This window comes from Brienomyrus brachyistius, unplaced genomic scaffold, assembly GCF_023856365.1.
Source record: "Brienomyrus brachyistius isolate T26 unplaced genomic scaffold, BBRACH_0.4 scaffold278, whole genome shotgun sequence".
NCBI classification, from domain to species: domain Eukaryota; kingdom Metazoa; phylum Chordata; class Actinopteri; order Osteoglossiformes; family Mormyridae; genus Brienomyrus; species Brienomyrus brachyistius.
The window spans coordinates 1-13,923 of NW_026042553.1; the positions used below are offsets into that span (position 1 = coordinate 1).

At 46.3% G+C, this 13,923-nt stretch overlaps 1 protein-coding gene and 1 non-coding gene across 2 annotated transcripts; both read left to right on the forward strand.

The window, feature by feature from the left end:
- Positions 1-3,536: 3,536 nt before the first annotated feature.
- On the forward strand, positions 3,537-3,608 carry trnad-guc (transfer RNA aspartic acid (anticodon GUC)). Its single transcript has one exon. It is a non-coding gene; the product is annotated as a tRNA-Asp (tRNA).
- Positions 3,609-4,167: 559 nt separating this feature from the next.
- On the forward strand, positions 4,168-12,881 carry LOC125728408 (splicing factor U2AF 65 kDa subunit-like; the record flags this gene model as incomplete). The annotated part of the gene is made up of 10 exons (XM_049005417.1): positions 4,168-4,216; positions 6,182-6,356; positions 6,704-6,807; positions 7,057-7,208; positions 7,559-7,675; positions 7,763-7,901; positions 9,129-9,208; positions 12,155-12,277; positions 12,369-12,455; positions 12,642-12,881. Coding segments are annotated over exons 1-10 (1,266 nt in total), but the record flags the coding sequence as incomplete, so codon positions are not given.
- Positions 12,882-13,923: the final 1,042 nt, after the last annotated feature.

A 13,923-nucleotide genomic window follows, 5' to 3' on the forward strand; every position in this document is an offset into this window, starting at 1 on the left:
ATTCAGAAGCAGCGTGACAAAGGTGCTTTGTGATTTAACATGTCAGGGACAAGGCGGGTGGAAGGCATTTTGCTACTTTAACTGGCATTGGTTCTCATACATCAGTGTTTCCCAATCCGGTCCTCGGCGACACACAGATGATCCACGTTTTTGCTCCCTCCCAGCTCCCTACCAGACAGTCTACGTTTTTGCACCCTCTCAGCTCTGGAGCCCGGACCAGATTGAGAAATACTGTCCTACACGGTAATTCCGCAGTCTCTCCAACGAATAGTTTCGATATGCGTGCCCCCCCACATGGCCACCACCCTCTCGCGCTGCCCTCCATCTGAAGAAACCGTGGTTTTAGGTTACCTGGAAGCGATACGGCGTCTCGTCGGGCCGCAGGACGAGCGTCCTGGGGTCCTTTAGGGGGTAAATGTAGCCGTGCTTCACGATCAGATTCCCCACATGAAGTGCCTCTGAAAACACACAAAGTGGTCACTCATTTCCACGTAAACTACTCAAAGCTCAAACAAATCCACTACTCGTAGCCCAGATTTAGGCATAGTAATTCTCTAAATTTTTGTCAGTGGAATACAGTAGAACACACGATAACTAGAAACTGAGTAGGCATATTATATTTTATTTTACGGTATAGCAAGTAACTGGAAAAAACGTTGACATGGTGCACAGAATAAGCCGCGGGGATGGTGCATTCCTCATCGGAACTATAATTAATTACGAGTAATTGGGACTTTCCACTTTCCGGCTGCCTCCGCGGCCATTGGCAGTCAGGCGCTCCCGGGGGTTTCAGACCGGCGCAGCAACAGCGCTGCTAGGGGGAAGCCTAGTGTTTACAGGGAGGGGTAACTGCTTACCGGGGCAACAGGTTTTTTGCCCATTCAAGTCTGTTAATGCATCTGCCATCTACTGCCTAAAAGTCCCCTCCTTTCCATTCCGACTTCTTTTCCAATCTGGGCTGTAAATCAGGGAAATCTGCTCCCTTGCTATTTAAAACCTCATCTGCATCGCCCGGGAATTCAGGACAACAGCGTCTTGCAGAAGTGCATAATGAGGGAGACGGATAGCGATATTTCTCCAGGCATGACTGACTGCCTCTGGCTATCAGCGAAGTTTGCATCGGGACTATCAAACCGTACAGCTCAGCATGCGTAGCGGCGCGACTCGGGACTGGCCTACAGATTATTTGTACTAATAGCCTCTCAGCAGAAAGATAAATAATTCAGCAGATAAATTGACGCCAGGGGAAGAAAATCCCAAAAGCTTCAGGCGAATGGGGTGTCTATGTTATGGACAAGCTCAATTCTGACATTTATTAATTCACAGGCTCAGCAATATCAATGGAACAGAACATGCTTCTGTCAGACACGTGAATTGCATATGCTTACACATAAATGCAGCTAGGCTAATCTGTTGTATGGATGACAAATTCTATTACTTCATTTGTATTTATTATTCAAAAGACTCGTTTATTTCTGTTATTTTATTACAAAAAAAAAAAAACCTGATGACGTCTTTCGCCAGCAGGGGCGCCATCGTCGTCACGAAGGGAAAAAAACAATCGATTAACCTCACATAAGAGCACCAGGTAACGCTTCCCTACATACTTCTCGGCCCTACCTTCTTCCATGATGGAGTACTTCTGAATTAGCCACTCCACGATATCATTTCCTGGGAAGGCATAGCGAGGAAGGCATCTAGTTAGAGTCGAGAAATGCATTAAGCCGTCATAAATCAAAAACGCTGAACTCGATAAATAAATTACATAAATAAATATGAGCGCAAGGAGATCGATGACAGTCTTAATGCACAGGATTCCCGAAGACCGCCGATGTATGGGCTTTCCTGTGAAGGGCTTAAATGACCATTAGGACCCGGCCCCCGGGACACTGCACGGCCGGGTGTAAGACAACCCGGGCGGCACGAAAAATTATTTTTAAAAAGTAAAATATGTATCGTGCACCTGTCATCGCATGTGGAATCACTGTGATTAACAGTCTTTGATTCTTCATCTTTATCCCCATGTCGGGATCTTGCATCGCCACAATGACTTGTTCAATCTGGGATAAGAAGAATAGTCAAAATCGTGAAATCAAGGTGACGACAGACATAGTGAAAACGTTCAACCTAGTAATATAATAATTGCTTAATGTGTGATTTGATATGTAATCGTTATATTCATCATTAAATCACCGGAGAGACACACTCATATATTTAGGCATATATATAAGTAAACTACAAGGTTTTTCCTCTGACTATCTTAACTGCACGTCAAAGACGTTATCGGATATTCCCGACTACAGACTTTCGGTTTGATCATTTATTCGCGTTATTAATTCGGCTCCTGATTACATTAAACTAAACATGCTCAGATTGTTACAACCTTTGCTTGTCGGTTATTTTTGGGATCTTTCTGGATGGGCTCAAGGCGGGGTCTGTAAGCACAAGCAAACTGCCAGCACTTTTGTTTTACATGAAAATAGTTTGATGTCGGCCTATTGCGTTATTGTCTGGCTATAATTTGGAGGCAATATTAAACAATAGGCCCATATATTGTAAATATACATGTTGTGTTGTTTTGTTGTTATCACAAACGTATAGCCTGATCATAAATTTCATGGATACCTGGATGTTGTATGTTCCATTATATTTATGAATGAATGATTTATGTGAAGTCTGGCTTAGATTCGAGAATTAATCATATAGATTAAAAAAAGTTTTCATTTAAAACTTATCTCATATAATAAAATCCTCGTCCGAACGAACATATGTCAGAATGAAAAAACATTTAAATTATTTTTGTGATGCATCAGTATCAATAGCTACAACGTCATAACAGATATAGATATAATGCGGTTCATACTTTTGAAGTTGATGCGTATCTCCCGAAAAAAATCAACTCCAGAAGAGTCCGCGTCTGTAAATGCCTGAACTTCGGAATCGATCCTACCTTTGTTAGGCGCGGCATCTGTGTCTTGCAGCTGTTCCCTTGGATAAAGATGTTAATTGTCATGCTTACAGCATCTCGATCTCCGGCGTTTGTGAAGTTGGGATTGATGCTGTCCTGTGTTTTTTTTTTCCTTCCACACTTAAGCTCTGCTTGTTACTGCCCCATAGCGGAGCGCAAGTGAAACGGACTACCGGAGATTTGCACTGTTTTTCTGTTAGTGTGTATAATCAAAATATGACTCAGTTTGGCCAGTTAGAAAAATATGATAATAGAAAAGTATTCTTTTCCTCTCACTTTTTTTTCTTGATTTAATTACCGACTTCACGTACTTACACTGTGTCCCGTTGCACGATGTAATATTGCGAAACTATGATTTTGTGGCAGTGTTTTGTAAAGGAATTTTCCGTTTAATCATCGTCTTAGTATAAAGCTATATGGTTGTTCTGGTATCAGTGGACGTACATTATGTATTTTTTCTTCTCTTGAGCACCATGGTCATGACATGAAGCTCAGTCATTGATTACTCGCAAATGTTAGTAGTCATCCGCTGTTTATCTTGAAGATGTAAAAGTAGTGCGCGTACATCTCCTCGTTAGTATAGTGGTGAGTATCCCCGCCTGTCACGCGGGAGACCGGGGTTCGATTCCCCGACGGGGAGAGTCTGCATCTTTTTGCCTCGGTCTCAAAAGGCACCAAGCTAGAACCGGCCCCGTGTTAGTGGAAACGGGGCTTGTGACTTGTACTCATGCATAATATTCTGCGGGTCGCTCAGCAGCGCAGCATATGAAACTAGACTCGGATTGTAAGTGTGTGGTTTTGATAATTGATGTATGGATGGATGGATCCTTAATAAGAGATATAAACAATAAGGTCCAGTCGCCAACTAATCATGTAAAATACGTCATAAACTCATGGTTGTTAAACCCAGAATAAAAATGAAGACGTATAACTAGGAAAGTCAACTTGCACATTTCAATTTTGGTTCGATATAATCACGTTGTCCTTAACCCTCCAGTGCAGGAGGGGACGGTAATGCGCATCGAATGTTTCCGAACCTGTGTGTGATACAACCGAGGAAGAGCCGATGACTTCGGGGGAGGAGGGGCAGGCGACTCGGAAGAAAAAGCAGCAGAACCCAATGCAGCCTGTAGCCCATTCAAAGGCCTACTGTTGGACCTCTGCTTATTTTGCAATACGTCTTTAGTACGGACTGAAAAATGTCCGATTTCGATGAGTTTGAGAAGCAGTTAAGCGAAAATCGGCAAGGTAAGTTTGGCTTTGAAGATCGGTGTATGCTCCCTGTTTTAGGGTAATAAAGTGGCCGGCGTGTCCTAGCGCCGAGGATGGTGCGGAGGGCACTTCTGCTGGTTCCGAAAAGAAAAGCGCGGCTGGGAAATCGGTGCCTTTTATCCGAGCGCTCGCCGATTCTGAAACCTGCCCGATTCTTCTTCTCCCAGCTGCCGCAGGATCCCCGAAAACTGACCGCTTTGGTAAATCAGTGACATTCTTTGCTTGGCATTGTTATAGAGATCGCTAGGCCTGCATCCATCAGTGCCCGGCGTACATAACATGGACATTTCAATGAAACGTTATTGGGGTGCACTCGATGTGAAAGCCTGCGGTTTTATTTATTTAATTATTTACCATTATACACTTGGATCATAAATTGCGACCCGCGTATTTTCATTCGCAGTAACACACTATGCATGGATGTTTGTTGCAAGCGTTATATTTTCAAGATCACGTTTAAAGTTTTATGCAAATAAAAACGACCGCGACCACTTGATTTAAAGTCCGCACTTAATAACAGTGTTAGTTACTTGGTTTTTAAATACTACGACGAGTTTTCTATATAATGATATGATTTTGTCTCTTTCCGATGCACAATAGCCTTTCCCTTGGGTCCGAAATGCTGGCCCTGTCATCCGTACAGAATAAGTCTTTCTCACACGATCGCCGTTTCTTCATGATGTATAGACTCTAAAAATCAGCCGCGTTCCCTGGAATCATAACAACTGCTTTTAGGTCGTTATTGCAAAGTCTTGCACCTGTATCTACCTTTACAGCGGATAGCAGTAACTAACAATGATGTACAGTTATATAACAATACACATATAACTTCATTAAAGTGCAGAGAATCCAGTAAACTGAATAAACTTAAGCCATACTAACGCAACTGAAATATACAACATGCGTTACAACGGAGTCGAAAGTAGGATTGATTTATGTACCTATCAAATGGCAATCTTGTCATATCAGCTCCTTATCACTAAATCACTAAAATGTCATTCGAAACGACCTGATTCGGCTAGACGAGCACTAAGTGCCGCCGTGTTTGATAAACTAGCAGTTCCAGTCATTCATATCTGCGCTCTGACTATGCCTGCGATTGCGGTAATTGGTTATTACCGATTTACGTAAGATGCATTGGCCGCTCCGTGTCTGTACTTTTGCAGCGGTGCATTACCGTAACGCTGTTATAACTGATGCATGAAGCTGATTCCTCGAGCAGCACCTGCGTTTAAATGCTTCACTGAAAACTGCACCTTCAGGGATTTATTTAAGCTTCTATATGAAGGACCTGCTGGGATAGAAAGGTGATATTTTATTGCTAGTTTAATAAAGTGCTGTCTGTCAGATTGAAACGATATTAATTACCCATCCATCGTCCAACCAGTTATCTTAGTCAGGCTCCCCTGGAGCCTATTCCAGGCAAATTCCCCATACAGAGAGCAGAGGCAAAATTCAGGCCTCCAGACTCGGAGGCGTGAGGCAACTGTACTCACCACTGTGCTCCTATATCATTAATTAGTCTGGTTATGTTTTTATTGTTTCACAACAGACTGACATTCAAGGGGATGTCCTTGTGCCCTTGAAATTATTAGCCATTGAGAGATGGGTGTGTTTGTTTCAGGAGGGTGTGATTGAATATGTGAATTGAATGGAGGTGCTTCATTCTGGTGAGGAAACTGGGGAGTTAGACCCCGTACCACATCTTGGTCTCCGTAAGTGACTTTTAAGGCATAGCGCTGGGTCAGTCAGCATCCAGCACCCCAGGGAAGTTGGTAATATGATTACTCTGTGACTCATGGGCTTCAAACCCACAACCATCCGGACACACATTCATAATCCCTCTGAGTTACACATCTTGGATTTATCGAAATGGATGGTAGGGGGGCAGTCATGTCGCTCCGCCCACCGTCTCACTGGTACCACGGTGTCGTCCCCCAGAGCGGGAGAAGGAGCGACACAAGAAGCGTAGCCGCAGCCGGTCTCTGAGCCGTGGCGAGAAGCACCGCCGCTGGAGCAAGGACTCCAGGGGGCGGAGTCACGAGAAGCGCAGCAGCAGCCGCGACCGCAAGGGTCGTGACCGACGGAGCAGCTCACGCGAGCACAAGAAGCACAGGTACCCCCCCTCACGGTCCCGGTTACAGGCACTGAAGCTGATATCTAGCATGGTTTGAGGCCTCTTAACAAGTTTCTTTCACAATCAACCAATTGGTTTCTTCGTGGTGGGAAGGGGGACTGTACCCATATTAAATTTTAACTGGCGTTTATAAGTAGCCCCCGCCATAGCGATGGGACCTCAAAGCCAGCCTAAAAAGTGGCGCATGGTCACACCCTCATGACCTTAAACTGCCTGCGATCCAAAGTTAAATGTAAACATTCTGCCATCTGTTTGTTTTTGCCAGATTCTGAGTGTTTACACTGTATTGTTTGGGGAAAACAACCTTCTGTTTTGTGTTTGGGCAGCTACTCTCCTCGGAGAAGCCGTAAGAAAAGGACATACAAGTACTGGGATGTTCCCCCTCCGGGATTCGAGCACATCACCCCCATGCAGTACAAGGCAATGCAAGGTTTGGATGCGACGCTTCCATGTGTGCTAGTTCAGTATTGCAAGGTTATGGTATATTGGTTGCAATGAAAGCATTTATTCTGGAGTGCCCTCCTCCCCCCTGCTGGTCAAAGAGGGAATAACAACTTGGGATGATTTCAGACAGTGTGAAGAGAGCTTAAACCTAGGGGTTAGAAGCAAATGAAGGCGACGATCCGGATGTTCTGGCCGTCCCTGGTTGGGGTCTTGAAGCCCTTTCTCCTCCCCACAGCTGCAGGGCAGATCCCCACGATAGCTTTACTGGCAACATCCACCACCAGCGGCGTGGCAGTGACGCCCACCCAGGTGCCGATGGTCGGCAGCCAGATGACCCGGCAGGCCAGGCGGCTTTATGTCGGCAACATCCCCTTCGGCCTGACGGAGGTGAGTCCAGGCAAAGTCCCGCGTTGCCTTCTGTCATGCATACTGGTGTCATGTGTAGCTCAGTGAGTTAGGACACTGAGCCGGTCACAAGAAGGTTGTTGGTTCAAATCCCTTGGGCAGCAGAGTGATTTCACCATTGGGCCCCCGAGCGCAGCCCTTAAGCACTATTTGCTCTAGGAACTGTCTGGTCCTGCTTCTTCAATGAAATGTATGTTGCTTTGGATGAAAGTGTCCGCAAAATAAATAGATAAATGTACTAGACTTGTCAGTCATTTTTTTTCTCGTTTGCCTGTTTTGATGTCTTCAGACGTCTGCCTGTCTTCATTCAGTGTGTCTGCCTGTCTTTTTAGGAGGCCATGGCGGATTTCTTCAATACCCAGATGCGATTGGCTGGCTTATGTCAAGGTCCCACCAATCCCGTCCTCGCTGTTCAGATAAACCAGGACAAGAACTTTGCCTTCCTTGAAGTAAGAGTCTTTCCTGCCTAATGGCTGCTGTGTCCAGGCGGAGACCGCAGCCTTCCCTGATTAACGACGTTCTTCGTTCTGCCCTAGTTTCGGTCCGTGGATGAGACCACGCAGGCAATGGCCTTCGACGGCATCATTTTCCAGGGTCAGTCGTTAAAAATCAGGCGGCCCCACGACTATCGCCCCCTGCCTGGCATCTCAGAGCAGCCCGCCTTCCACGTACCAGGTCCGTTTTGCTTGTCGCCGTCATAACCTTAATCTTTATTTACCTTTGAAGAGCCGATCGGCAAGGCCAGTTTTTTGTACTCGTTACGGACTGACTGTCCTTCGCAAGCTGCGGATGTCTTGTCATATAAAGAGGGAGACTTTCACTTTTATTTACTTAATGTTGTAAATATTTAGCAGACAGTTTTATCCAAAGTGAAGAATGTTTTTTTTTTTTTTTTTTTTTGAGAAATCAGGGTCAGCCTGTCCCTAGAGCAAACTCGCCGGCCCAGTGGTGTGATCACCAGTGATGTGAACCAGTGATCTTCTGATGATAACGCTGGCATCCTAACCAGCTGAGCCACACACACACACACACAGCTCAGTCACTCACTTCTTACTGTTAACATAGGGGTGTTGTGTGGCTCTGTGATGTTTGCCCATGAAAAGAAGGTTGCTGGTTGGCAGGGTTGGCAGAGTGATTTCACCACTGGGCCCTTGAGCAAGGACCCTAACCCCCAAATTGTTCTAGGGTTGCTGGCTCCTATTCTAGTTAAAAATTCTGGACACACCTACTGAAAATGACTTGTTTTTCAGCAAGATAATGACCCAAAGCCCACCTTGAAGGTTATGCAAGTAGCTTATTACCTTGTGAACTAGGAAAGAGATGGTCCCCACAGCCCCCCAACCTAAACTCTATAGAGCTGGTTTGGGATCAGTTGGATGAGAGTAAGAGTAAGGTAGCCAGCTTGCGCGCAGAACTTGTGGAAACTCGAGGACTGTTGGAGAAACGGTCCAGGTGGGTACATATGTTAGCTGGTTGAGTCCGCAATGCTGTCATCGAAGCCAATGGCTCCTATTTTGAAGAGACAAAAATTTTGTCTTTGCAGTACTTCATATGCATAACTTCCATGCCCAAAGGCCTTTTACTATAAGGTGAATAACAGCTAAAATAGAGACAAATGCATTAAGAGCAGGTGTGTCCATACTTTTGACTGGTGCTGCATGTGTCAGCATCTCCCATGGAGAGCAAGATGGGAGAGACAAAAAACAGTCGTCAAACTGCCCCAGTATTTAGGTATTTTTTTGCTGGAGTTACATTTATCTGATATTATATAGGAGATAACGACGTCATACTGATTTGAAGTTGGCTTATTTCACTCGCGCCGTTTGCTCGTGGTCATTATCCGGCATGTTGACGGTTTGCTGTGATCGGCCGGCTTTGGGCGCCGTGCCGCTCTGTCTGCAGGGGTCGTCTCCACCGTGGTTCCAGACTCGCCACACAAGCTCTTTGTCGGAGGCCTGCCCAACTATCTCAGTGACGATCAGGTACCCCGCCCTCAGTCTCTGTCGCCGGGGAGCCGACCCACAACCCTCCTGTGTTTCTGTCCCACTGCTGCACGTGGAACTCAAGCAGGCATGCACACACACGCACACGCACGCACGCACGCACGCGCACGCACATACATACATAAAATAAACACTCGTCTCTGTGTAACTGATTAGTAGGAAAAGAAAGCCTGTCAAAGTTACCTCACCGCTTAAAATTCATTACAAGATACTGGGGGGTCAAATGTCAGCATCATGTTTAAAGCTAGCTGCTGAAAATAGCCGCACATTTGAGGTTTTTTTTTTTTTTTTTTAAAGATATTCATGGGATTTATTAAACATTTATTAGACATGTAGGTAATGAGTTGACAGTTACATTACGCTCATTGTTTATCCAGCTGTAAATTATGAAGATATTGAGACCCCGCTAATGTAAAAGGTACGTTTCCCAAAACCTCATGTTATCGACTTGCATAGTTGGAACCATTCAGTTGTTATCTAATGTTGTTAGCAAATAACCTTATTAGCAACAAAGGCTTTGGGAAACGTGCCTTACAGCTGGCGGCTTGCCAAACCAGTCACGTAGCCAGTCCCTGTGCTGCCTGTTGCTGGGTACCCTGGAATATTTGTATATCGGGTTAATTGCTGAGTGTTAGTCGGATGAATCAGCCGCGTCGTTTTGCTGCATGAAAATTTAAAATCGAGTCATCTGCGCGTCACCTAACTGACGAATACCTCCACATTGCCGTACACCTGTGTTTGCCCAATCCCAGTCCTCGGGGAACCGCCGACTGTCCACATTTTCGCTCCCTCCTAGCTCCCAGCCAATCAGGAACACCGAATACCTGGTACAGGTGTGCTGAGAGGAAGCAAAAACGTGGACTGACCGGGGGGGTACCCCCGAGGACTGGGCTGGGAAACACTACCATAGACTGTGCTTGAAATGTGGGGGAGATCGACCAAGTCCCCAAACGCTTCAGTATTCGCAGACGTGCCGTGTCTCACGTCCATGTCCGCACACTGAGAACGATGACTTCACATCCCGTTAACAGCGATGGGGAGCTGCGGAAGAATCGTTCCCTACATTGCTGTGTCGCTCGAAAGGCAGAAAATACTTCGGACCTTTTTCCCGGTGAACGATTATCAGCTTCACTGGAGTTTTCACATCGTGCCCCATGCCCTATTCTGTTATGACGTCAGTGATGGATAATATTACCATAACAACATGCACAGATGAGGTCGTCTTACTCTGAAAGTGTTGAAAGGGTCACATTTTAGACATTTTCTACTTCTCATTAGCATCTTTTATGATTTTTTTTTTTCTTCCTATATCGCCACCCCACTGAAATCGGCCCATTATAGACATAATCCATACAGGCATTTAATAGTTTACCTATTTATTTTGCAAAAGTTAATCGCAAAACGTTTTGCGTCCACCCCTGCATTGTAACATTTTGAGCTCCGGTGTCCCACTCACTTTAGCCTAAACTGTTAAAAATGGCAAGACTCAGCCCACAAGATAGTGATCGCGGTTTCAGTGAAAGGTAAGTGAGAAGTGCAGTCAGTTTGTTTTTCTTTGATTTTTTTCCTCCTTTTCGGATTGTCATCGTAATCTTTCTTATCCAGTGTGAGTCACATGTAATCCAAGTCAAGAGGAAGGCTGTACCAAAGCAGCACTGGGGGGAGAGAGTTTGAATCCAGCAGAACTGTTAATGTATTTCACGTCAAAGCCAGTAAATGTGCCATAGACAGGTGAAATGGAAACCGCTGCTTGTATCCTGGTGTTTACATTTTTTTTGCAGTCCCTGCTACCGCTTTGATACTTACAGCTCTTTCATTTTTGTTCCCCCACTTTGTCCCCAGCTAGGGGCCTGTAAGATCGTTAAGTCTTCGCTCATAATTTGTTCAGTAGTACTGACCTACTGCTGCCATGCCAACATGTAACACAAGGCAAGTAAGACATTCCGTCCCTCGCACGGATATCCTCCCTGTCGACGGCCTGCCCCTGTGGGGGGGCTCTGTCCTGGAGTGCTCTTAAGCATATGGGGTCCTTTTTTTGGGGGTTGAAGGCTGGGGAGAGACTTATTATGCTGATCACAGGGTATAAATTTGATTTTTTTTTTTTTTTGCCCCTAAGAGAAGGTAGGAGGTAGCGCCCTCTTGTGGCTGCCAGTGTCCCAGGTGACTCCTTTCTGAAGTCAGTGGTTAATGCGGCTTTACAGTAGATTCCTGTAGAATAAGTGAGGAATGATGTTAGCAGAGCTATTTCGTCCTGTTTGGCTTCAAGCCGTGGCCCCTTTAGCAGGACCCTGTGGCGGCTCTTAGCTTTACCTGTGAGTTTATCTCCTGTAGGCTTTGTCCCTCTAATTAACTGCACCAATGTGGTTCTTGGTTTTAAGAACAGGAAGTCAGTGATTCGGCTGGGTTTGTGTTCTGCCGAGTCGCCCCCCCCCCCTCCACATTGTATACATGGAACACTTAACATATAATTAGCTGTTTTTATTTAGTTTTTTTTTTTATATACCATCTAGCTTAATTATTGTGGCCCTTAAAATCAGATGCAACTCGGTCCATATTTCAAAATTCGTAGTTGGAATTATCAGAGAACTTGATTAGGAATTCAGTTGTGTTGTATATGCTGTAGGATGGGGGGGGGGGGGAATCTGTGTTATCATTCATTGACAAGAATCAAAATAGTTACTTTTGTACGCTCCCAGTAAGTAAGTCATGCAGAAAGGGCACAGGGGGCTTTGAGCTCTAGTGTTGCACCGTAATGTCGAGCCACTTGTCATAAAGCCATTTTCCTGATGTCTTCACTGTTTCCTCATGTCGTTTTGCAAAGTTTAACATGCTGCTTCTCCCACAGTTAAGATTAGCATTTCTAGCGAGGCGCCGTGCCTGGACTGTCGGGCTAATCGCCCCCCCGCGTCTCCTCCTCTTGCCCAGGTGAAGGAACTCTTGACGTCGTTCGGACCTCTTAAGGCCTTCAACCTTGTGAAGGACAGTGCCACGTCACTGTCTAAGGGTTATGCTTTCTGTGAATACGTGGACATCAGTGCCACTGACCAGGTGCGTGAGGTGGGGCAGCAGCTGGAAGGTCTGGGGTGACTCGGGGCTTCCGGATGGAATTGCTGACGCTTGTGTGGGATGCATCCCGCAGGCCGTGGCTGGACTCAATGGCATGCAGCTCGGAGACAAGAAGCTCATCGTCCAGCGGGCAAGCGTGGGGGCTAAGAATGCCAACGCTGTGAGTATTTGCCCTCGGCTGCCGCCTTTCTGATGTCCTAAACCCAACTTGGTTCCTGGGTGCCTCCCAGGAAGCTTAATGCCCCTATTTCTTGGGTTTATTTGGGTCCATGTAAATTTCTCGCTGTTACTCGAGACGATTGGACGATCAGGGGGTATCTGACACTCTTGTCGCCCCCCGGGACAGACGGCCATCATCGAGACGCCGGTGACGCTGCAGGTTCCAGGGCTGCAGCGGCTGCAGAGCTCCGGCATGCCCACGGAGGTGCTGTGCCTCCTCAACATGGTCATGCCCGAGGAGCTGGTGGACGACGAGGACTACGAGGAGATCCTGGAGGACATCCGGGAGGAGTGTTGCAAGTACGGCAACGTGCGCTCCATCGAGATTCCGCGGCCCGTCGATAGCGTGGAGGTGCCTGGCTGTGGCAAGGTGGGACCCGTACTCTCCTGTACCAGTGGCAAAAAGAAGACCTCTGTAGGCACTAAACACAGGCTCATGGGAGCATTTCTTGCACAAAAGTGTTTTGAAAACGGAATAATTTTTTGTGTAAGAAAAACAATCAGATTGGTTCAGATAGGCGACGGACAATCTGATTGGTTCAGATAGGCGACGGACAATCTGATTGGTTCAGATAGGCGACGGACAATCTGATTGGCTCAGATAGGCGACGGACAATCTGATTGGTTCAGATAGGCGACGGACAATCTGATTGGCTCAGATAGGCGACGGACAATCTGATTGGCTCAGATAGGCGACGGACAATCTGATTGGCTCAGATAGGCGACGGACAATCTGATTGGCTCAGATAGGCGACGGACAATCTGATTGGTTCAGATAGGCGACGGACAATCTGATTGGTTCAGATAGGCGACGGACAATCTGATTGGTTCAGATAGGCGACGGACAATCTGATTGGTTCAGATAGGCGACGGACAATCTGATTGGTTCAGATAGGCGACGGACAATCTGATTGGTTCAGATAGGCGACGGACAATCTGATTGGTTCAGGTAGGCGACGGACAATCTGATTGGTTCAGGTAGGCGACGGACAATCTGATTGTTTCAGATAGGCGACGGACAATCTGATTGTTTCAGATAGGCGACGGACAATCTGATTGGCTCAGATAGGCGACGGACAATCTGATTGGCTCAGATAGGCGACGGACAATCTGATTGTTTCAGATAGGCGACGGACAATCTGATTGGCTCAGATAGGCGACGGACAATCTGATTGGCTCAGATAGGCGACGGACAATCTGATTGGCTCAGATAGGCGACGGACAATCTGATTGGCTCAGATAGGCGACGGACAATCTGATTGGCTCAGATAGGCGACGGACAATCTGATTGGCTCAGATAGGCGACGGACAATCTGATTGGCTCAGATAGGCGACGGACAATCTGATTGGCTCAGATAGGCGACGGACAATCTGATTGGCTCAGATAGGCGACGGACAATCTGATTGGC